The 26075-nt window shown below is 43.4% G+C and overlaps 1 protein-coding gene across 2 annotated transcripts in view; it reads left to right on the forward strand.

Annotated features, from left to right (window-relative positions):
- Positions 1-26075, forward strand: part of prkcab (protein kinase C, alpha, b) — a 79969-nt gene that overhangs the window by 18285 nt on the left and 35609 nt on the right. For both annotated transcript variants that reach the window (XM_062408779.1, XM_062408778.1), the window contains exon 3: positions 10793-10875. In XM_062408779.1, the coding sequence (XP_062264763.1) occupies positions 10793-10875 (83 nt within the window). The remainder of the gene's footprint in view (positions 1-10792; positions 10876-26075) is intronic.

The following is a 26075-nucleotide window of genomic DNA, read 5'->3' on the forward strand; positions in this document are numbered from 1 at the left end:
ATAGGGTCTGACTGACCTGGCTGACTCTGCCATCTTTAATGCCCTCTCAGGAGTAGGGCGGAAAAGGTCAACTCATTGTTGCTGAAACTGAAAAGTCTGAGATAAAAGAACAAGAAAAGAAATGGTGGCCTCGGAGGTAGCAGGTGCTAATTGAAACCATCTTGTAGAAAGAACAGAATGCCATTTCACCACAGCTGCTGTCTTTCGGGGTTTTTCCTCCCTTATTCAGATCCAAATGGTACGTGCCAGGCGCTCGACAGGCTGACTAATCGCTCGACGCAGGCCTGAATGCAGGCATGTGGATTAACTAGGCTAATCAGTCAAGCACTGAGACGCCCAGTGATGAGAGGAGTCATGCTCCCTTTCTCAGCCGAGTACCATTTAATCAGCAATAAAGATGCTGCAGCAACACTACAGTTTACTGATTCCTCCGCTACTTACAAAGGCCAGGTTTTCTGGCTCAAGCCTCTTGACCTCAATACAGCATGACTGTGTTTCTCTGGGGCTCTGCAGTTTTCGTGCTACAAAAATAAATTTCTGGTCGGCTTTAGAGAAGGACAAAGAGTGAGGATGTGTGTGTGTGTGTGTGTGTGTGTGTGTGTGTGTGTGTGTGTGTGTGTGTGTGTGTGGGTGTGTGGGTGTGTGGGTGTGTGGGTGTGTGGGTGTGTGGGTGTGTGTGTGAAAGATTGTGTCTCTGCATGTTTGAAGAGGCTGAATGTGTAAAGCTGCTTTCAGACATGCACGCAAATATATGAGTGAGACATCAGTAGATTTTGCGACAGGCGCAAAGGTGAAAAAAAACAAAAAACAAATATCTCCTGGTGAAAAAGCGGCGTAGATGTGCAAGAGAGTTTGGGTGATAAGAGCTGATGAACATGCATATGTACAACATGTGCATGTATGAGTGTGTGCATATCTGTGTGTGCCATGTTTGCAAATGCCTATCTCTATAGTTATGAGGGACAATTATGTTTCAATACCATCATTGAGAGGACATTTTGACGTTGTGAGGACAGTTTGGCTGGTTTTAGGGTTAGACATTTAGTTGTGATGGTTAAGGTTAGGGGCCAGTGTGTGTGTGTGTGTGTGCATGTGTGTGTGTGGTAGAGAGCAGGCCTCGTGGTGAGAGTTGTCCTGTCTGTTCTTGACAACTTGGATGCTGTGCTGTAAACTTGCCCCAGCTGACCCAGGATCAGATCATTGACTCATTCAAATGAGAACAGGGAAACATCTAACAACTTTGTTGTCTGCCTGCCGACTCACAATCAGATAATGCAAAGTCAAAGTCAAAATCTACTTTATTGCCTCCTGTCTTAATTTGTTTCCTGCCATTGAATTATTTTCAGACACTTCCTCCCTATTCTAGATTAAGTTTATTTGCTGCTGTTGTCTTATCCTATTTTATTACTATACCAGTTTGATAGATACTCAGCAGTGTCCTGATGCCTCTTCTATCTTTAACCGTGTGCTACAATACCTCAGACTAATTGTTACTGCTATAATGTCACGAGTTACTGCCTGGTGTTTTCATGCTCACAATAGGCTGTGATGATTCATGTAATTTAGGCGTTGTGTTTGTTCATTTCACTCGAGTTAGACGTCTCTTATCACAGTGGTAGAAAGATGATTCATGCATAAATTCACTGTGATTCATTCCGCTCAGCGAGGGCACCATTTGTAAAAACATTGTCAAGTGCACTTGTTATCAAAGCTGAGGTCTTGCGTCATTTTACAACCTGCAAATGGTATTTGTTTGTCATGTTTTACATACCAAAATGAAATGTAACAGTAGGGTCCTGAAGTCAGTAAAGTTATGTCAGTTTTTTAGTGGTGATAACTTAAGTGACATGAAGTTGCACATTAGTATTAGTTATCAAGTTAGTTGTCAAAACAGCCTTTATGGGGATAAAAAATAAATAAAAATGAGGGTATTTTTGTAACGTCCTTTTTAATACTAGTGATCTCAGCTTTGCATTGAAAGATGGAACATTGTCTTCTCTTATTTCAAAAGTGACATATTGTCACTTGAATGCTGGGACCAGGAAACAGGTTTTCAGGAGCTTATTATATAAACTACCAAAGATCCAAGAAAAAAAAAAACTTTCACTCGGTGGCAAAGAAGAATCCGCAGCAGTGTGTGTTTGAAGTACATGGCTCCGATTTCTGAAGCTCATCAGCCTGTAAGCTTGTTGCTGAAGGAAAATGCAAGAAAACGAAATCAGGATTACAGAAGAGGATAGAAAAACATCTCTGCTCGTTAAGTATAAGAAGAAGTCAAAGTATAAGAAACGGAAAGAGGTAAGACAAAAGGTCAAGAGGAAACATCAAAGCCTGCCACATTGTATTGAGTTGACATTAAAGCCTTCCAGTTGTCTCTCTGCCTGTAGCTTCACATAACTTATGGCCAGAAGTGAAATTTGGTGCTCATTTGTTTGCATCTTATATAATCCACAGTATTATATAACATTTGTATATACTCACTGAATAGTGTGCCTTGGACTATGCCGCGTTATAATCATGTCTTAATTAAAGCACATTTTTATCCAAAATGATTCTCCCCCCCCACTTTTTAAGAAGTGAGTTTTGACAAAGGTCGTTGTTTTGCAACACTTTTCGTTCCGGCTTCTCTTTCATTTTGTGTTTGAGTGACAAAATGAGAGACGGTGAAAAGATGAAAAGTGAGTGGTTGATAGGATTTATGTAAAGTGAGTGAAATGAGGGGGGAACAAAGTCAGTTATTTATGTTTCAAAATGTCCTGAGACAAATTTAGCCTTGACTTCACTGGTCGCAAACAAATTGGTTGAGGACATGCAGTGACGCAGGAGTGGAAGATGCTCTGATGCTGATGTGTGATATCAGCCTGTCCCCGGGCATCAGACTTGGACTCGGCCGTGACCTTTGCCATTTGCCCGACCGCCTGTTCTGTGTGTGTAGGCTGTGCACAAAGAAGACATAGTCAAGTAAACCGATACCTCTAGCGACTGACTGGCTTTGAGGATGTATGCTTGTACGGGTTTTTCAGTCACATGTATTCATTTGCTTACAGCTCCCACTGATAGTCTGTCCGTTGTATGATCTAATTCAGTCCTTTCTGTGCGAAGCCTTGTCAGTCTGACAGCTACTGTGTGGACCACAGCCACACAGACTCATTACTTTACTACCACTGTGACACCTGATACATGGACACAAGGGGCTCTGAGCCAAACCACTGCAGGCAATACATCACTTGCTAGTGTGTGTGTGTGTGTGTGTGTGTGCGTGTGAGTGTGTTTCTAGAAAGATGAAGAGACATGAGAACCAGACGTCTACACTGTATGTGTATTAACTGTAAAGGCATTGAATAAACATGTTTACATTTGTTTACGTTTGCTTGCCTGCGTATAACAATGAGCATCTCTTCTGCATTTTTGTGCATATGACTGTACACATTAATCAAATCAAATGGCATAAATGTGTATTCACATTTTGTATGTAGTATAATGTTTTTTATTTATTTGTTTAGCACTCATCTCAACAAGGTTACAGTACAAGAAGAATGAATTATATTGAAAGGAATTCAATTCAGTTAAATTTTAAGGGCCAATTCATAACAGACACAACAGTATGTGTCTCCCAGCTTAATCCTATGTATTTGTGAGCATGTCTGAGTCATATTTAATTCATGAGGCAGTATCACTTCTCCCATGTGTGACTCAGAGATGTCTGGCAGCCAAACACTCCCACCTGTAGTTTGGAATAATTGATCCAGTCCCCCTGTGGCCGTTTCTTATACAAACACTATTAGTGCTGCAAAGAGTGTGGGCTGAATGATGTACATGAATGTACATGCAGCATGTAAGAGACAACGTCGAATTATCCAAGAAAGACTGTGTGTGTATTTTGTCATAAATAAAAGAATTGAACTAAATGTGCTGGTACATGAGGATGGAGCAGGTCTGGGGATCAGAGTTATTACAATTCATCCTCTAGGGACCAAGGTCTGTACACAGGTCAGGGCAATATAATGGCTGCTGAGAAAAATTAAATCCCAAACCCACATCCTCATCCATAGAGCCATACCGTTAGCATATTTTGAGTATTACAGTTTTTATTGTCCTCTTGTGGAGCTCTTTCCTGCAGAAAAAAACACCAGCATACACCCTGGGGGCCTCCTCTTTATTGTCTGGGTTAGGGCTGGGCAGTGAAAGAAGAATCAATAGTTATAGCGATATAATTTCCGTCAATAGCGATAGAACAAAAGTCCAGTATATATCGATATAATGCTTATTTATTGTGTAAGAACAGTGAGGAGGTCTAACAAGAAATGAATCTTTCTCAAATTATTTCGCTGTTTATCGAGTGTTATTTTCTCATAAAGACAAAGTTGAAACCAACAACCTTCACCCGGGAGCAAAAATCAGTCTAAGAAATATTATCCTGATATGGAGTGAACAGGAGCCAACATTTTTCCACTTCTGCATTCGTGTATTTGTGAGCGTTTGCTTAATGTGTGTCTTCTGTAACAAAGCTATCCAGACATGCATAATCCAACACAGAGCGAGCCTAGGGGAAAACTGCCAACTACAGAGTGGATACCTGACCCGAGGCCTCTGGACCCATCTGGATCAGGGAAGGGTTGGAAATTTCCAGACTCTGTGGCTGGGCTAAACATTTTTCTTGCAGTACACTGCACATGTCTGTAATTGGAAAAAGTAAGAAATACCCATTAGGTAACACAAACTCAGTGCAGCTTAAAACTACATCAGGCTCAAGTCGAGTTCGGCACTTGTTCGACCACATAAGCACTGTGACGCAGTTTTACAAAAATTCACCTTGAACGCCTCCTCTCAGCCAATCAGATGCTATGAGGCCCTTTCCTCTAACTGAATATGAGCACAATGATTCACTTGTGTCTGTCGTGATTGTTTTGCTTTGTTCAAAACTGAGGAGCCTCCCTGCTGTGTTGAATCTCCTGAGGTGTTTTCTTCTCTCTTCCCTGCGATTCTCTGGTCCCATGCAGAAATTGCATAATTCCTGACATATGCATATATATAAACAATCAAATGCACACACACACACACACACACACACACACACACACACACACACACACACACACACTCATTCATCCATATTCATAGAGCACAATATTATGGTGATGGAGATAATTGCCAGACACAAACAGAATTCTTAGGAAGTTTTACTAATTTCATGCGCTCTCCTTGAGGAAACACAAGCAGGAGGAAATGTATTCTGCTCTTTTCTGTTCTCATCATCATATCTTGTCTCTCTCTATCTCTTCATCTTTGCTCTATTCATTCGCCCGTCCCATCCCATCTCTTCTCTCTTTTTCCTTGTAAGTCAGTGCATCAGTGGAACATCTTAGCTGTTGCGTTCAGGGTCATGTAATCACTGTTAGCTCTGCAAATGGGGTCTGGACGTCTTTGTCCTTTATGATGCATAATTTAATGTATGTGCTGAAGTAGAGTTTCCATGCCTTTTGTTGTGGCTGTGGCTCTGTTCACCCCCCACCCCCCCCCCACCCCCCCCCCCCCCCCCCCCCCTCTGCAGGTGAACAGGCATACTGTATATCACATACACTGCATCTCCCTCGGGTGGCGGAAAGAGGACAGAGACTTATATTGTGATATACTGAGGCAATTAAATTCGCTACAGTGTTGTCCCATTGTGTAACTGTGAACCGAGCTGAAATAAAACATAATCTACATTTAAGAATTGAAACAAAATGAGTAAAAGGAATATAAAAATACATACAGTATGACATTTGTAGCGTCTTATACGTATAGTATGTAACACGATATCGACCCACATCCTGATAGGATACATCGGCAGAAATAAACAGATGGGAATGTCTGCTTTTGGTAAATACAGTGAATTTGACTAATAATAATAGTTAAGCTAATATTTGCATTCATATGTTCATCTGTCCATCCATCTATCCATCAATCCTCATTGAAATCAGTTTACCGGTGACAGATGGTTAAGCAGGACGTTCCAAAGGATCCCTCTCCCCAGCCACATTTTCCAGCCCCATTTGGGGATCCCAGGCTAGATGGGATATGTTGTCCCTCCAGAGAGCTGGGGGTCACTGCCCACCTGGGAGTTCCCGGTGTGCCTCCATTGGAAAGTTCCCAGGCGGCATCGCACTGGCACCGCCGTTAGATGCCTGAACAACCTCGACTGCCTCATGACGTGAGGGAGCAGCAGTTCTACTCTGAGCTTCCCACAGACGTCCAACTCATTTTGGTTTCTTGGATTCGTGATCACTAATATTAGATCATATATGATATAAAATTATCTGAGACGTTAGTCTTCATTGTGCATTGCCCTATTGTATGATGAAAATGATGGAAACAGCGGGATCTCATTGGCTAATGTATGTTCTTTGTGTGAACAGCCAACGGAACTATTACAGATATAAATTACCCACAAACATTGTGTTTAGATTATAGATACAGGAGAAACGCCAGGGCAAGTCAAATCTCTGTCCCAAAATATCCACAGGCATCTTGTGTAGAAAGGCCACTGCTTGGCCTCTCTGACTGTCCTCACTGTCAGTCCGTCTGCAGTCACAAGCCATCCATCTACACCGGCCTCCAGAGAGAGCTGGTGGGAATGGGTCATGTGACCTGGGGCTCTGGGAACTTCAGATGTGTCACTCTCTACAGCGGTGGGAGTTCAAAGGTCACTATCGAATTTGGAGATCTCTGTAAGAGAAATTAAACTTTTATGAAATATTGCTTTTTCTGCTTCTGTGGCGGTGCTGACAGACATTTTGTACACATGAATATCACATCTGGCCACGGTGTGGACTTAGATTAGTGCTGGACAGAGATGGAATTGGCCTGAGAAGACTCCTGTCAGGCGGTAAACATGCGGACTGACGTGCTGTGCGGATGAAATCGTGTGTGTCTCGGCTTGAGAGCAGGAGGGTTGTGAAAAGGATCTGCACGGTAAACAACAGACAGATATGGTTTCTCTTTGACCCTTGAACTCCATCAAAATTTGACGAGAACTTGACACAGCCTAGGAGTAGGTCTCTCCGCTGCATGTGGGCCACAGCGCTTCACATTGGCCCGGTTGTTTGATTCTCTCCATGGCTCTCTCCCAGCCTTTTTCCACCTCTCTCATTCAGCACTTACACAGGCTTGTGACAGGAATAGCTCTTCATTCATCACTCGCCGGCCTGTGATTATGTATGTCACGGTGTTGGTACACGGACACGTGTCGCCTGTGTATTTATAGTATCCACTGGCCAGGTGTGGAGGAAATGTCTTCCCTCTTTTTCCTCCACGCTGCCTCGGTGGGGTTCGACACACCTTGTTCCAGTTCTGGCCGGAATCAAGCCTTAAAATAACCAAGCAAGGACAAAACACCCTCCTCCCCTCCTCTCCCCTCTTTTCTCGCCATTTTCTTTAATGTTTTACCTGAAATGACAATATACAGAAAGAGCATTGAGTCGTCACCAGGGGGGGAAAAGCTTGTCTTTGTCTGGGTTTATATTTGTGCATAATTACCAGACAATTTGTGTCATCTTGAGTCATTTTCAAAGCTGCAGTCTTTTGCCACTAAAATTGATGTAGGTGCAGGAGTAACACAGTTGTTTGAGCAGATAAAGACATTTTGGACTTCCCCGGACATCCATCTCTACAGTCGCAGGAAGCCGTGACCCCTGGGGACTTGGTTCCTCCATCTCCGCCCGTTCATCCCTTCTCTTGCACTCTTCCCTGCTCTCCTCCCGTGGATCTCAGATCAAAGCTTCAGTTCTCTTTGTGTTCGGATGCACTCTGGGGGCCGGATCAATTGAATGTGTCTGGAGGGTATTGAATTGGACTGGCGCTACAGGTGTCCGGCCTTGTCTCCCTTATCTCCACTGCAAGCTTTTTCTTCTGGGCTGCAGCGCTGCATAATTCTATTAACAGTGGCTTGATAGGCACCCTATTTCACCAGATTACCCTGGGCCAAATCCGCACATTAAAGAATCAGTGGCGGGGAGATAGGGGGATAGAGGATTGAGAGGTGTAGAAACGCCACCTGCATGCAACACTGTATGCCTGAAAACGTGCCACAAAATGGCCACCCGTAGAGATAAACGCTCAAATTATGCATGAAAACGTAGCGTCTAATGCGCTTTCCCCCTTCTGCTTCACTCGAATTAAAGTGTTTGTGTTGTTTAAGCTGCTCTGTAATGCCAAAGCCCCTTATCTATGTGCTTAATGCAATTAAGCTGCTGAAACAAAGCCCAAGGTAATTCATCATAATAGCCCTGATGATACAGGATGTCATCATGTCACCTCTGCTCCTGCTGCTTCACTCAGTCCTCCAAGACGACTGAACCACCACGAATTAGGTTCTCGTCCAGGGCTTTTAGTGCATGTTCCTTCTGTTGTTATTCTCTCTTTATATGAAAGTGTGGATACAATTTTTTATTGATTCAGCCAACACAGAGAAAGAGTAGATGTGGGGAGTATGAGGAACCTTTTCTTCTTATTCCCTATTGGTAGGCATATTTGCGTTGACTGTTCTACACACATACACTCCAAAACTAGATCGATCCCCTCCACTGTACATAGATTAGCTGCCCCTTCTTCACCTCTGATCTGAGATGAGTGTCAAGTCAGTCTGATCAGCGCCATGACGGCCGTGATTCACATGCTGTAAGTAGGCTGTGGAGAGGAAAGAGAAACCTGATGGTTGCGCTCAGAGTTAATCCCGCTGAGTAAAAGGGTTTGTTGCAGAGTTGCCGCATCCAGGATGAAAACACAGAGCAGACCTCATGTGTTTTTTACTTCTTCTTTGCATGTGAGCAAATATTTTAATTTCATTGACAGCAGAGTGGGCAGCATGTGGGATGGGAGGATTGAAAGTTTGACCTGGGGGCGGGTGGTGGGTGGATATGGGGTGGGAATGACGGCTCTGAGGTCCCTACCAAAACAACTGCTAATAAACTCAGTGGTCACAGATTTCTAAAGACTTACTGGAAAAAAAGTAAAAAGCTTTGATGCTGTTTTTTGTCTGTGTTTACACAACCTGTGATGAGAAATAAAAAATAAACTCAAGACGGCTGACACATAAATAGTGTTAATATGAATGAATAAATACTGAATCCACTTATCAAATCTGAACTAGGTCCCTTTTAGAATCTAATAACAGGAGGTGTTCATCCCAACGTCCATCACACTACACAATAAGGAAGCATGTTGATGTGATGTATCTCAGTTACCTTTGCCCTTTGTCCGGCACACTTTACACCCTGGTTTTAAGGTTTTAAAGCCAGTTTTTCATCTTTCAAGCTTAATATCCTTTTAGTGTTTTATCATTTTAAGTGTTTTTAGGGCAGGTGCTGTATTAAACTCACTGTTAGTCTGCGATATTATTTTGGGTCTTACACAATATGTCCTACTGAACTGTATTTTTGTCGTTTGTTGCACAATGTCCTGTTCTCTGTGGCCCAAGAAAGATTTCCCCATTGGAACAATGAAGTATATTTAATTTGATGGCATCAGCGAGTACATGAATCTATATATGTACCGATGTGATACAACCTCTTAGAAGTACATTGCAAAAGTATAACTGCAATTTCCTTTTCCCAGAAATCACCTTACTGGCAAGTAACTGCTTTAGAGAAACGATGAGGAAATAATTTCCAGTAGAGTAATGTAAGCTAGAGCTAGCTAAAACTTTAAGGTGATATTTCAATCAGTGGGTTCTACCTGTACGTAGAACTCAGCCTGAAGCACATAGTTCAAAAAACAAACGGCTCAGGCGGCAGCAATAGAGCTCAGATTAACAAGTGTTAATATTTGGATGAGTTTAATAACCCCGTCTCGCTCTCTGCCTAATTTCCTCTTTATTACTCTAATTAATAGATTTGTACTTTAGGTCTAAACTGCTACTGCCTCAGAATTCATCATTCCAATCTCCCATCTGTCTATCATAAATCTAACTGAGCATCTTGAAACAATAAAGCCTTTTGAATTGACTGTCCCATCCCCTGCTGTTCCTTTGGACTACTCCGTAAACTAATTTCTCCCGTTTAACCAGTGCCCGTCAAATTCTCTGGCAACTGCGCCGAGGCTGGCAGAGTCCGAGACAAAAATCCACACAAACACGAGGGTGGTAGAGCACAGAAGTGCAAATGAACAAGCCGCCAGCTTGACAATGAGAGACACAGACAGATTGTGTGAGAACGACAAAGAAAGAAAGAGGAATTTTAACTAATGGCAGGAGAAGATACAGTCGGACAGAGAGTCGGCCTGTGTTCTAGCTGTCACGGATGCCCACACTTTTCCCTCCCAATATCTGCGGCAGGGTTGGAACGTGAATGTCACCGTGGCTGACGTGACGGCAGCATCAGGTGTCGTGTCGGTCATGTCACGCAGAGGGACACTTCGGACGAGTTCAGTGGGAGACAATGATGCAATCCCCGTCAATCTAACAGATTTTAAAGAGCTGAGGGCTGCAGAACACAGTGACATTATTTGTGTGGGTGTGAGTGTGGGTGCGCACGTGTGTGAGTCTGTTTATCTGCTTACATTTTTCTCACGAGTCCATATGGGACAGGCTTCGACTCATTCTAAGAATCATTTGATAATAATTGTCCATTTGTCAGACAACTTGCATAAAATACTTGACAGAAGGACATAATACTTTGTGTGTGTTTGTGTTTTAAAAGGGAGATTTGGCAGGTGTGCGCACATTATGTGCATGTCAGGAAAAAATGAGACAAACTGTTCACAATGTTGTATTATAAACTCAATTCTCTCTCTCTCTCTCTCTCTTTCCTCTTAGTGTGTTGTTTTGTGGTTCACAAACGCTGCCATGAGTTTGTGACCTTCTCCTGTCCCGGAGCCGACAAGGGCCCCGACACAGACGTAAGTTGATATTTTCTACACACTCTCCTTTCAGCCTTTTCTACAAATGTCCAGACACCTGAAGACGTCCCTTAGTACACAAAGAGATATTCCAATTGCAGGGTTACGTGATTGTAGGGTGTCTCTCGTTTGCTTCTCTCATCTCTACGCCATTTCAATCAATAATATGTTATGACACGAGTAAATAGCAATATATCACCATATTGATTTTTCTGTATCAGCAGGTTTGTGGCATCCAAGCGTCAAGCTCGATAACACCGTCACTCATTAGCCTCCTCTCTGCCCCCCCCCCCCCCCCCCCCCGCCAGCTGATGCGATGCTGTGGGGGGCAGAGGGTTGATATTCTATCAGTGTTGGAGTCTGACCTCTGTGGTCCCTCCAGGTGGAATATCTCTGTTTGGGGTCCACGTGTGAACCTGCTGTAAAAGTTGAGCCTCGCTCTCCTCTTCCCTCCGGCCAGGAAAGAGGTCTGTCCCTGGTTAGATAAGAGAGGAGGTTAAGCACAGCTGCAACATGGTGTCTGTTTAGTTCAAACACGCATCAGCAAAGAACGTAAACCAGAAACCAACACTATATTCATGCTCACATTTAGAGGACAAGCCTTTGTGTCCTCTCATCTGTAGCAGAGATGCTCAGAAACCCTTTCTCTTCCCGTTACTTATTCCGATACCTGGCCTACCACAACGTTACTCATTGTTGTACGACCTATTGGTTGTGTTGTAATTGGCAACACTAGTGCCCCCCCTCGAACACGGAAGTCTTTCATGCGTACTCGTCGCCATTTTACTTGTGTGGGAAGTTCCAGTTCCTGAAATGTTGCCAAATTGGTGACATTTTATCTAGCTGTGACTACGCTACCAGAAATCACTTCTTCTTCGCCGCTCTTCAAACAGTACTAGCCAGTGGGGGTACATTAGTATAAGTACTTATAAGAATTGACTGCCGTTTGTATGTGTGAAACCATTGCAATTAAAAGACGTGGTCTTGGGTCGTTTTTAAAAGATTTGTGTACTCCCCGTTTCCCGACCATTTTCATCAGTATCTGAGTAATTTTCCACTGCTGGTATCGGAACACTTGTAAATCTCTACTCTCTGCAATCTCCACTCCACATTTGCAAACACAGAAAGCCAATTAAACACTATATGCTCACTCTCCATCAGACTGAAATACCAACTAATGAATTTTCCCTTGCTAAGCCAATTAATATGGAGAATCATGCCCACGCCACTATTCTCTCATGTTTACACAGCGGCAACACAAAAATCTGTGTTTTTAGAATCTGAATTGTCTGATACACTTGATTAACTGTAATGACGAGACGCCTCGCAGTGATTCCCAGCGTCTCCTCATTAAATATGTTCAGGAGTCATTACATTGTGTTAAATGGACGGAAAGTCAATGCAGTTTAGTGATGCTTTTGCAGCGTCCCAGTTGATCAAGAGCACACTTTATCGTTAACGCCTGGTGTTTTATCAACCTATATCGAAGCTGTGGCTCTCTATTGGCTTCTCGTCATCATGGTGTCGTCTTTTAAAGGCTCATTATTCTTGCCCTCTTTTTCATTTTATCACTTCATCACTGCTAGGCTACCTTCTTGTTATTTAACCACGCCGTTCTTCTGCTCTTTCTGTCCATCTTCCCAGCCGCATTAACAATTCTCTGTCTTTCCTCTCTACTTTTATATATTTATTCCCTTTCTTTTACATACAATCAATGTTTATACAACTAAACAATCACCATCACAACTAAATGTCTAATCCTCATCTACACCCAATTCTAACCCTTAAAAACAAGTCTTCACCCTTCTCATTATCTACACACTGGCTTTTGCTTTGGCCCAGAGTGAATACAGGAAGCCCATTGGGGAGGGACCTCTTTGAATTCCAAATGTTGATATGGGATTAGCCAATGCACAACCAGCTCTTTTCTTTCTTTTCTTTCCAGTCAGTTTTTCAAACTTTTTCAGAATAAAAATAGTTTGCCTTTTACTGTATTCTTCTTGTTCTCAATAAATCCATGACTCTATGAATCTGAGAAACACACACACAAGCATAACTTTGTGGAGAAACCCTCCATTGGCTAAACTGCATAACCTTTCATGGTTGGGGTGTCAATCCCAGTTGACAGTGGACAAAAGGTGTGGTACACCCTGGAAAGATTGCCAGTCTATCACATGAGTCGTTTTCTGACATGAACTCTGACTTTGCCATTGAAGACCATGAACGTAGCGAGAGATCATCAGGGTCAGACATGTTCACAACAAAGGGAACTTTTCTGAAACATTCAGGAAAGGCCTGCTGCAGGAACATATTAACTTGATTTTTAATTTCCCTTAAATTATCTGATATTTCCTATTAATTACCAGGATATGACTAAGAATGGTCTCAAGCAATTTGCTTCAGGTATATAAATAGATATATAATTAATGATCTATACAAATAATTAGCTGTAAAAATCTACCCCCATCAAATTTATCAAAGTAATTTTCAGGGTTCAGTGTTACACATGAGGCATGAGGTTTGTTAAAATAAGTCCTTTACCCAAACCTTAACCCAAAAATATGTTTTTTAGGCCGAGCTACGTGGTTTGTTTTCCATGATTTATTGATAAACATGGTTTTATGTGTTGAATTCAGAGAGAACAACTGAGCAGGGACTCAGGTTTTGGAGGAGGGCGAGTGAAACTTGCTTTTTCTCTTTTGTGTCAGGCCTCAGAGTGAATGAGTGAGTCACGGAGACCTATCCCTCCATCCCTCCCTCCCTCCCTCCCTCCCTCCCTCCCTCCTTCCATCTTCACTCCTCCATCTCTGCCCCTCAGCATCTGAATCTACGTGGTGACTCTTTGACTTTGGCTTGGAGCTCAGATAGAGAGACATTCTTTCTCGTCCTCTCTCTTTCTTTCTCTCTTTCTCTCTCTCACTCACTTGCACATACACACACACAGGTTTGTGCAGATATTCTCATTAAGACCTTGTATTGAATTGTATTGATTGTGGACAGCCAAAACCCTAACCCTAAACTTAACCCTGACAAATTAATGTTGAAAACCCTAACCTAACCACGATTCATATCTTACCTCTAACCTTAACCAGGAACTCAGAAATTAACTTTTTGTGTCATTAGAACTGAGCTTTGGTCCCTGTGAGGTCCCCTGTTCCTTTGTTTGTGCTCAAATAATAATAAAAAAGCGAACACAGAGACACACACACAAACACACACACGCACACACACACATATACACACACGCACAAACACCCTCTACCCCCCATTGTATCTGCCTTGGTGTGTGAATGGCGTTATCTGTCCGGCAAATGCTTGAGAGATGTTCACATTAGCATTTGAGTGAAAAGTTCTCTCTCTCCCTCGCTCCCTCTCTCTCTCTTCTCTCTCCTCTCTCTCTCTCTCTCTCTCTCTGTTTCTCATTCAACACGTAGTGATGCGTAGGTGGTAAATAGTGCTGTATTGTCAGTCAAGGATCTCTCTGGAACCAGTGAATGAAGGTGACTCATCCATAGAGAAACAATATGGCTTTCACATTGAACTTTACATCAGCACAACGGGCCAATATCTCTAACCAGATCAAGTCTTTATGAGAACCTCCATTCTGAGGTGTTTTAAGGGGGGGGGGGGGGTGATATGACTTCATTGCAGTGACAGATTTGATTAGTGTGACACGGGCAGATTATGTTTACATGCTTATATTGCCGTTACTCTCTTTGGCAAATCCTCTTTCCTGCCATCTGTCTTTTGCCCTGTTCATTATCAGCACTGCTGCAGAGTGTAGTTTAAAGATGGCTTTTCCTTTTTTCATCCAGCTCCATGTGTTTTATTCATCACGTGTTATTGCTTCACAGGACTTATGACATCTTTGACATACTCGTGGGATTTAGAGAGCTGCTGACTTTTTATTTTGAACAATGAGGAAAATTCTTTTTAGGACTCAGTTTCAGAGCTGTCCCGAATATATTTTGTTTGGGGGAGGGGCTTCGATGCATCAATGGGACTCACCAGCAAATATCTGTTTCGGGGATCTCCAACACAGGTAGCCCATGAGGATTGGAGGATCCGACTAGATTTCAGTGAATTTGCTAATCCATGAGGTAAACATGTAAACAGATGTAAACAGAAAATGATATTAAAACTCCATTAGGATGTCATCATGTAATTAATATGTATATTAGGCGATGGTCTGGTGGCAGAAACTTGGACTATGGGCAGAGAAGGTCTCTGGTTAGTCTCTGGTTCAACTCCACGGAGCGACAACAAAAGACGAACCTGGATTGATCTGTTCCAAAATCCAAGAGTCTCCCTACCCTGTCTAGTGCCCCTGAGCAAGGCATCTTACTCCCCCAACATCTGCTCCCCGAGGGCCGTACATGGTCGCTCACTGCTCTGTGTGTCCTGCACCAGATGGGTTGAAAGCACAGATTAAAATTTCCCTACCTGCATGAGTGTGCCTTTGCATGTCTGTGCATGTGTTTGGGACTAATAAATGCATCTGCATCTTAATCTTATAGATGTCTAAGATCAGAACAAGCCCCATGCCTGTATTAATATATTGCTTATTCAGAGTAAGACCTTATTCAGATGAAGGGGATTACAAAATGCTGTTTAGATGTCTTATTCAGACTATATGGGTAAATATTGGAACATTGCTGTCTAAGTAAATGTGTCTATTGTCTCCCACAAAGAGGAAGAGGCAGAGAAAACATTCTTGTGAGCAACACACGTCCTGTTGGTTGATTTACTTGCTCCCACCATTGGCTCAGGGTATTTAGCTGTTTAGTTTAACTAATTCTCCCTTATATATCACTGCCGCTTTTTCTGAGACAAATATGACACTATTATGTGCTCATAAATACTCAAAGCGAGCCTGATTCCCCAGGGGAACTCATATTGTTGATGTCCCACTTATTTGTGCAGAAAAACAGGATTGCTGGCTGGTTTATTGCCTGGTGTCAGTGCCTGTCAGCTGTCATCTGCCTACCGTCAACCTGCACTGAAACACAGAGTCAAAGCATCACAGTGACTCAGATGAAAGCTGTTGAGTTCCTGCATGTTTCTGCATCACTTTGACACATTGTCAGGTGGAGAGGTGAAACGTGGCAAATCCCTTGTTCCTTCTGCCTCCTCGTCCGGCTGTCGGCAGCTGTGACTGCTGAACGCTGCTTTATTTGTTCAGCCTCAGAGGCCGCAACCTCGGTTCTGACGTGGTTACTGGGCATCACTTTAGCTCTGGGGCCTTTCCTTTCACTTACTTTGTCATATTCACTTAAAGGTTCAGTGTGTAGAAAGTCGGGACATCTAGTGGTGAAGTTGCATGTTGCAGCTGAACACCCCTTTCCCCACCTTCCCCCTGCAAACATGAAAGTAAAACTGTGGTAGCCTTCAGTTGTCGTAAAAACGCAATAGGTGTTAAGTTCGTCCAGTTTGGAGTAGTGTAAAAAACATGGCAGCCTCCGTAGAGAGGACCCGCTCCCTGAAAATATAAAGTATTTAAATATAAAAGGCCCATTCTCGGGTAAATAAAATAAAAATTCATACAATTTAGGGGAAACACACTAGTAAAAACATCTATAGGATTATTTTATATTCAATATCTGCCAATAGATCCGTTTTAACTAAATCTTACACACTGGACCTTTAAATGTAGCCATGTAGCACATTTGTATATGTTTGATTGAATAACTTTCAAACATTGCCACCTTCAAACTCAGATATCAGATATAAAGCTCCTGCAGCCCGGCCTTGATAGAAAACTAGTCCACATTTCCTGTGGCGTCCTGCACCATTACTGTGCCAGTCCCGAGCCATAACCCTCCCAGCAGCTCAGCTCTCCAACCTGCTGCAACAGCTGGGCGAGCTCGCGCAATAACACGGCCGATTCAGCAGCTTACACAATGTCAAATCTCTCCACATGTTAATGCCGAAATGCACAGAGAGCAGATTACAGATTAGAGAGTCAAACCCCGTTCAGCGCGCCGTGCAAAACACAGTGCAGATGATAAGCAGCCAGAGACGATGAAGTAACTTGTGGTAACCTAAACAATATGTACAGTAAGTCAGAGAGTAAAGCTGAGCAGATGAAGGCCCGTCTGTGTGTCATTACCCCAGAGGAGCAGATCACTTCTTTAGATTAGATTATGTAAGGTGGCTGCACCGAGGGGCTGTGGACATGACGCAGCTCTTCAGCCAAAAATCACAATCTGTCTGACTGTTGAGTAGCAAGCAACATGACTTCAGGCTCACCAGATGTCCCAGGCTGCCACGGCTTCTAGTCATTTCACACACACACTGCTCTTAATGGGAGGAAATATTGTGTTTACACTTTTTCAAAAGTGGTAAAACTGTAGAAATTCAAAGTCAATATCCACATGAATTTCTTTTTCTACCTCAATGATTATTAAGGTTAAAAAGTAAATACAATTGAGGCAGGTTTAGGTCATTATATATTTTATACTATTGTACTCTGAAGTATCTGATATTTTCTTACACGTAATGTGATACGAAGATGTGCAGGAACATTCCTGCTACAACCATCAATACGTTACAATAAATCTGAGGTGCTGGAACAGCTGGAGAAATCTGAGTGATTACATAAGCTGCTGATTCAGTTACAGATATCAAATTGCAATCTGCAGTTATGGGCCTGATGCCTGGTTACATAAGCCAGTGTGTTATTTGGGCATGTAGGGGACACGTTGTTTTCACCTGCAGTCAGTGACGACTCCCGGTGTGATCTGGGAGTCGTCACTGACTGCAGGTGAAAAACGACGTAATGTCCGTAATTTGTGTGAGACGTTCATATAAACAGGAGAGAACTGTGACATCAATAATTACACAGAGAACTTGAACTCATCTTCTACTGTAAACAAATCTTGTTATTTTTAGCCCTGCCATGTTTAATGCCTCAGCCTGAGTGTGAGCGGTGCACGGGGACAGACTACACTCGCTGTCAGATGATCTCTTTTTAGTGTTGTTGATGGGGTGTGCAAATGAAAACATCACACGTTCCTTAAATGCGGCACGTCTAAATGCTGGAGTGTGAAAGACGCCTGTCCCCAGGCTGCGCTGCAGAGAAGAAGGAAAACACTCTGTCGGCTCTCACTCAAAGTCCTTCTCTCCCTCGCCTCAGGTCTCTCTGCCCTAATTATCTGTCACCCGGCTACACTCGCGTCGGAAAATGGCCACCTTGGCAAAACACACTCAGTGGGGCGTCTGTACAGAGGCGCAGCCACCAGCTGACTTCTGCAAACGCCTGGCTCTGTTACAGCAGCGCCGCTCCTCCACATCAGTGGGTGGGGCACAGTTTAGAAGGTCTGAGTCGTGTGGGCCAATAATCAGCTGTTTGCCTCTCACAGCTGGCATTTTGTTGTCGACTGGCCTCGGACTAGATTTGCTGGAAGGGCTTTAACCAACAATGTTTTTCATTTTATCAAGCAATCCGTCAATTTCTTTCATCGATCAATTTCTCATTTTTTTTGGACCTGCACTAACCATTGTGTTGACAAGAAACTAATATTAGAAAATTGTCTGTAAAAACATATTTACATAACAGCCTCCAACACCAACTGTCTCCTACACTTCCCTCTGCGTGCTTTGCTCTTGAAACATGTTTATTAGAGTGATTATGTAACCCCACTGCGTGTGTTTGTACGTTAATGTTTATATACGTGTGTGGCTTTGCAGCACATTTGATGAGTGGATGTTATTATCAGCGTGACTCATTAAAATCCACTCGTAGGCCGACAATGACAGAAGCCCTCTGCCTAAATAAATCCCCAAGACCTGAAGAGGAGAGAGAGCCGGGGATGAAGACGCGAGTGTGAGGCAATTAAAAAAAAAAGGGAGAAAAGTTGGTAGAGCTTCAGCAGAAAACTTGGGTCAGACTGTTCCGGTGGTTAGTTAAAGAATGATAGTGAATTATGAGCCGAGCAGAAAGCACAGTAATGTTAGTGGACCTCACCATAATTAAAGCCGCGGGCTGGTTTTAATCCCACACAGCCGGAAACACACGGGAAACTTATTTCTAATGTTGTTTTTCTGTTAAAGAATAAAAGAGCTAGTGCAGAACGTTTCCTCTGCATTCCTATTAAAGCCTCACAGTGTTAGTGTGACCAATGCCTTATTTTAGGCAGCGTAATTATCATCTCCAAGATAAATGGATAATATTTCAGCGCAGATAAAGCTTCATTGTGCTGAGCAGCATGCCCTGCATGCCAATTATGTCCAACTTCCTCCTGAATTATAATTAATGGGAGTAGGTCATGTTTGGATGAGAATTCATTTTCTCCTTTTTTATAAGGGGAATTCAACATGTGGGCATGAAGGAAAAGACAGTGAGACCATGTTTAAAGGGAGAACTGAGACATCAAGATAGGGGTCAGGGCATTGAGTTCCCATAAAAGTTTTATTAAATTAAGAGGAATTTAGTGAATCTTCTCCTGGGGAAAAGAACAGTGAGTAGCTGCACCTGACATCCTGGTCTTCAAAAGAATCTCAGAGAGCGGGAGGAGGAGTGGATAATGACGACAGGGGAGAAGGGAGATGCTGGTCGGAGGAGGAAAAGAAGTTTTATGGGGGAGGGCCAGTTAGTAATGTGAAGTAAAAACTAGCACATGGAAATTAAGCAAAGATGGTTAAACAGAAGAGGGAAATGTACAAGGTTGTCACCTCCCTCTGCATGAACCCCTCAAGAAGCCAAAGTAGAGCAAAGGGAGAAGTCTGGAGGCTGGAGGGCTTTCACCCTGCAGGGACGATGGAGGAGAAAATTGGGGAGATGTGTCATATGCAGGGAGAAGAAGAGGAGGAGGAGAGTGGTTTGTAGTAGGTTGTGCGTGTCAAAAGGCCAATCCCTGCTGGGCTGTGATGAACAAGAGGAGGAGCGGTAATCAGGCACATGGGCACAGCCTGAGAGGAGCATGAGGAGACCGAGTGACCTGTGAGTGGCCGACATGCACAGACCCTCCGACAGTTACTGTAGAGATGGTCAGATGATAACGTGCACGGAGCCTGATCACTATTGTGTTGTTGTACATGTGCAAGTCGCACTGTTGGATGCCAGTGTTGGTGTGTTCTCCACATTCTGCTGTGCCGTATGGTGTGTGTGTGTGTGTGTCTGTGTGTGTGTTTGTTCCCTCTTCACCAGTTGCATCTGCTCTCTCTCCTCATTTGTAGGAGTTATCAGAACACTTGGTCTTCTCTTTCTTTCCTCTTTTCGGTCGATAAAGACACCTCTTCTTCCATCCGTCCATATCTGTACAACTTATCCTTTCATGGGTAGTAGGGAGGCTTTTGTTAATTCGTGTTCAAGCTCAAGTTTTAGTTTGAAAACTGAGGCATTTTATCGTATTATATTATACATTATTAATTTAACAAGTCCGTACAGTTTCAAAATATTTCAAACAAATCCCTGTCAAGGTGAAGTTATCAATTTCTTTTACTCAAAACCAACTGCTAGTTTAATCCCAGCTCTTATTTTCCTAATTAATAACCTCTAAACCTCAATCTTCTATGTGAATGAAAGCAGAAACATCACATATAAGTTAGTCAGGGCTGGGGAAACTATTTAATCGATTAACTGATTTAATAAAATCGATGCCTTCCTATTTTAAAAACAAAGCTTCAACGAACCTCTGTAAAAGATCTGCGTTTTGTTTCTAACACAGATGAACCTTTGAAGCACGTCTTCCTTTTGTTGCATGTGGAATGACAATGAGAGAAGACAGACAATGTCTCTGGAAGTCCACAGTATGGTAGTATCAGGTCTGTTGATAAATACCCGAGGCAGATTTGTGTAGCGTTGGCAGTGTCGTATTTTTTGTGTCGAGACAGAAGGAAGGAAATAGCGCATCGCACGACAGGACAGGTCAGAAAGGGGCTAAAAAAAAAGTCAGTGCAGGTGGTTCAGGGGTTGAATTATGATGCCACATGGATGCGTCTCTGTGGAGGTTGACTGGGTTCGTCCATATGGTCAGAGACAAAAGGAGAGAGCCTGAACACGATGGGGAGATTGCATAACCCATCTGGTCGGGGAAACACCTTAGGATGCCCTGGAAAGAGGCAGAAGAAGAAGTGTTGTCAGTTCTATGGCTGCTGTAGAGGACTTTCTGTGTGAATGGAGAAAATTAAGGGAGCGCAGAACTAGACACAAGCTCAAATGAGTAAATGAAAGTCCTTGTCGTTCAACAATATACGCAATAGTAACCATGCAAGCCTTGGCAACAGCGATTCTGAAGTGACCAGTAAGTAATTGGTCTGAATGTTTCACTAAAACCCAACCATGGTTCAATTAGGGGGCGATGTGGCCTAGGGGGTAGAGTGGTCGTCCTCCAACAAGAAGGTTGCTGGTTCAATCCCACTCTTCCCCATCTGCAAGCCGAAGTGTCCTTGGCAAGATACTGAACCCCTAAATGGCCCCTCATAAATGTTGAGTGTACTAATTGTAAGTCGCTTTGGACAAAATGTAATGTAAAGTTTGATCCCGACTGACACCCCCTCTCTTTGGTCGGTTAGTCTGGTCCGTGGTCTGAGGAACCTTTCACACCTTGATTCAGCCCATTATAAATATAAAGTCTACTGGTTTTAGACCAAATCTTAGGGTACATCTCTTTCTCAGGTACACACACACACACACTCTCACACACACACACACACACACACGCTGATAGCTGCCCCAGAAATGTCAGTCTGAGCCGGTGCTTGTTGGTGCAGTGTTACTGAAGAGTTGCTCAGAAAGGTGGACTCTCAGCCTCTCTGACATGTTTTCCTCTCCTGAGTCGACACGCGCTGTTATCATGACCCATTGCACTCCCCACACTTAACTGGCCTGAGATCAGCCTCGAAGCTGGAAATGCTGTTTACCCGAGGAGCTCGGCCCATTAGATCACATTAACTGGAAAACTTTGCAAGTGGCTTATACCAGTTGAACTTTGTGTCTCTTAAGTTATAATTTAATATTTAATGTTACACCAAGAAACCTTGCACCTCACCCCCCCCCCCCATACACAGTCAGCTCACCTGATTGAAAGGTGTTAAATTGCATGATCCTTAACAAACTCTCAACAACACTACAACTGCATCTTTAGTTTCGTGCTTGGTGTACAAGGTGCTCACTCTGTCTTTATTCATTCCAGACACACAAGCACTCATTGCTGGGTCTAATTGCTGAATAAGTGGAAGCTCATTAAGGGCCGACAGACTAACGATGGTGCCACATCCCGCGTCCCGCTGAGGTGAAGTGTAGAAGATGAATAGTCATAAAACCTGCACCCTCAGCGGGTGAAAGACTTCGCAGTGGCCTGATGGGAGGTGTTTGAGATGAGGAAGCGCACCGCAGAGCCTAACCTGATTCAGGAACTTAATGGCTGCTCATGAACAACACCTCACTGCTGGGCCTAATTTCACGAAGCGCAAATTAGGTTGTGTCATCGATGATTAATGTGCATAACAGTACGTTGGAGTGCTCGGAGTTTGTGGATAACAGAGGTGGAGTTTCAGTTAAATGCCACTGTCTTTTTCTCTTTGGCATTTGGGATTTTAGTTTGATTTCCTCATAATGAAAACGGATTGAGCTCAGCGCAGTGGGTCGTGCTTCTGAACCCCGGTACAATCTGCAAAATTATAACATTGGAGCTGTGACGATCGTTGCTCCCTCCATTCCTCCTTTCTTTCCTCCCACTCTCCCCCCTTGTCCTCATACTTAACTATTTTCCTCAAGTTCATCACTTCTTTTCCTGCACCTCCTGCAGTTTGCTTCCATTGTCGTTCAGTCATCACAAACGCAACAGCAAAGACTGACCAGGGACACAAAAGTTGCTTTGCTGTCATAAATGCACTGCTCGACGTGCTGTATAACACTACACACTCACACACACAAACACACTCACTCACTCACACACACACACACACACTCACTCACTCACTCACACACACACACACACACACTAACTCACTCACACACACACACACACACACACACACACACACACACACACACACACACTCACTCACTCTTAATCTCTCTCTGCCTGAAGCCTCTGTTGTACTAAGTATTTGGTCAGCAGAAGAAATCAACGCTCTTGTGTTAGCTTTGCTTTCCTAGAGTTCACACTCTTACAGTTCTTGCTGAAATATTCACTTGGACGAACTTCAATCCACAATGACTTTGTGTATTATAAAATTAAGTTTATGGTTAAAGTGTAAACGATCAAGGCTTGGAGACCCCTGAGCGCTCCACTCAAATTAGTGAGTAAGCTGTGTTTTGTGAAGCAGGGCTCACAGTTCCAAACCTGACGATGAAAATGAGTAAATGAAAAGTAATCCTCTGTGTTGCTTGCCGGTGAATCTCAAGCTTAATCTGCAAAACTTTTAAAGGGAAAAACAATCTTAACTGAGGCCAAATCATAAATAGTGTAATTTACCACTTGAGGATTATCATGTAATGAAATTGAATTTATCAGATGAGAGTTTTATGACAGATTTATACACCCACAGATCACCTGGTGGGTATGTGCATGAGTGGGTATGTGCATGAGCCTCTGTATTTACTCGTGCCTGCCCGTGCATGTGTGTGTGTTTGCAGGCTGATAGATAGTGTGTGTTTGCGGGCAGACGGCGGCCAGGGAGCTGACCTATTCCTCAGTCTGGAGGCCGCGGCTGCTCAATGTTTAATGTCAGCACCGGGGAGGGACCCCAGGAGAGTTGGGGAGGTGGGAGGAGGAGGAGGAGGAAGGGATGTAGTAGGTTTGTTGCTGCATTTCCAGTCCGAGAATCCACATTCCTCTCTCGGTGCATGATGATGTCCAAAACAGGCTGAGATGTGTCACTTACAGTATCGGCTTTTCTTCTGGGAAAGTGAGACGACTTGTTGAAGTGCTCACCGTACAAGGCGTGATGCCAATGCTGTGATTTGTTTTTTGTCCTGGAAGTACCGCCGCACTTTATCACCCACGACCTGAAAAAGCAGCCATCAGGTAAATCTAGAGCTGAAACAGAGCCATCCGTTTCCATGAGGCGCCAGGGCTGAGATTCCACTCTGTCTGCTCTGTCTCTGTAACAAAGCCACCTCAGTGTGTCTTGCTACTGTGGACGTCACCTCCTCTCCTCCTGTCTTCCTTACGAGCATGCACACACACACACACACACACACACACACACACACGCACCCCGAACACATAAACATCACTCACTGGTTCACAAATCAGTTAAACCTTATGTACTCCTCTATATAGTGAAAAATAAATGTCCCAAGGCCTGGGCCTGAGTCCCCAGGGTGCATTGAGGTAGAATGTGTGAACGTGTGTGTATCCATCTATGTGTGTTTGTGTTTTATCTCTCCCGGGTGTGCACCTAAAATATGTTTTACCCGGGGGGGGGGCGGGGGAGTGAATGAGCAGCATTTCGGTTGACGTGGCCGACGCAGACGTGCAAGTCCGGAGTAACCTCTGACATTGACCTACGGCAGCAACAGGTTTCAAACTTATAAACAGGTGAACTCAAGAGTGATTCTTTTTGCATGTGATTGTCACAGTCAATAAAAAAAGGCATTTGATCATTTAACGTTTCCGTCCCTCACTCATCCACACGCTCTCTTCTCCCTTTCCGCTCTGTCGGTTGCCAACTTCCTCTGACTGCCTCTTGGTGCGAACGTGCTGAGGCAGGCCTAACCACCTCGCACCCCCGACAGAGCTCCCGTCCCCAGCAGCGACGACAGGAGGGACAGCCCTTCCTAACTGTTACTGTGGGTGACTCATCTCACACCAACACAAGAGGAGGAGGAGGAGGAGGAGGAAGAAGAGGAGGAGGAGGGAGATGAGATGGATGCAAAATAAGGCTCCCGCTAGAGTTGTCACTTTTCGATTAATTAAATGCACAGAGCAGTCGGGGATGCTCCTCACACACATGCACACACACACACACATTAGGAGTGGGAGGATATCACTGGGACACCTTATCCATTCATTTAACTACATGGTCCCTGCACTCTTATTTTCAGTTTTTTGCTCATTCCTTCGCTTTGTCTTTCCTCCAGTTTGCTCTTGTCTGTTTTTCTTTCCTGTTCATTTTTATCCTCCCTTTTCCTGTGCATCTTCCTCCACACCACCCTCCACCCTCCACCCTCTATCTCTGTAAGCAAAGAAGCCTTCTGGCCTCATTAAGCTGTCGCTGATCCCTCCTGCAGCGGCCAAGCCCGTGCGACCATTAGTCAGCGCTGTCTGCGACACCCAGTCTGACAAGAATAGATCTGCCCGAACCCCCAAACCTCTAATATTCTCTAAATGTCTTGGACGCAATCAAGCTGACGCAGACGCCACCGGCGTATTAAACGATCTATCAGGTCAGCCGCGCCACATGAAAATGTGATGTGTGAAGTAATCGTGCATGTACACAAGGGTGATGCAATTGAACATTTGTGTCATGACTGGGTTAATTACGTGCCGTTGTGTCGTATGTAGGGGTCTGTACTTCTGCCACATCATAATGTCCTCGTTACTTTTTAATTATCATGTTTATCACCTCATACATCTTATTACAATTAAATGGTCCTGTGAACACATTTCTTTAATGAGGATTTCCAGGGAGAGGGAAAAAACTATATATATATATATATATATATATATGGATATATACTGTATTTTAGTGGATTATAGCCCTGTACATTAAGTCTATTGAGGCTAAAAGGTCAGGTCAGAGTTGGTCTGCATTATCAAGGGGAAATTCTATGATGATTATGATTGTTGTAATGACATTTGTTTGTCATTTGGGGAATTGGTCTTAGATAAAGTAATCAGATGTCATAGATATCATGCTCAGCATGGCCAGATGTTCTCTTTGGAAATGATATATAATGTATTTGTTCTATATTAAATGCTCAGATAGAGGCATGTATTTAAATACACTGTGAATGATCTCAGTGATACAATCAGAAGAACAACAACTGAGTCATACTCACTGCTCTTTTTATAAGCGATCAGTTTTAGTCACTAAATATTTTCAGTCACTGCTGTTGTTTTTCTTTCCATTTTTTTTCAGAACTCAAAAGCTTCTGTACGTAGCAGAGTATTAGGTTCCATAAAACAGAATCTGAGATTTTTAGGATAATGATGTAAAAGAATATCTCTTTAATTTAGAATTAATTTTTTTTAGAGAATAGACATAATTTGATGAAATAACCAGCTCCATGTTGGAGTTCCACTCCA

This window comes from Platichthys flesus, chromosome 16 (assembly GCF_949316205.1).
Source record: "Platichthys flesus chromosome 16, fPlaFle2.1, whole genome shotgun sequence".
Classification (NCBI taxonomy): domain Eukaryota; kingdom Metazoa; phylum Chordata; class Actinopteri; order Pleuronectiformes; family Pleuronectidae; genus Platichthys; species Platichthys flesus.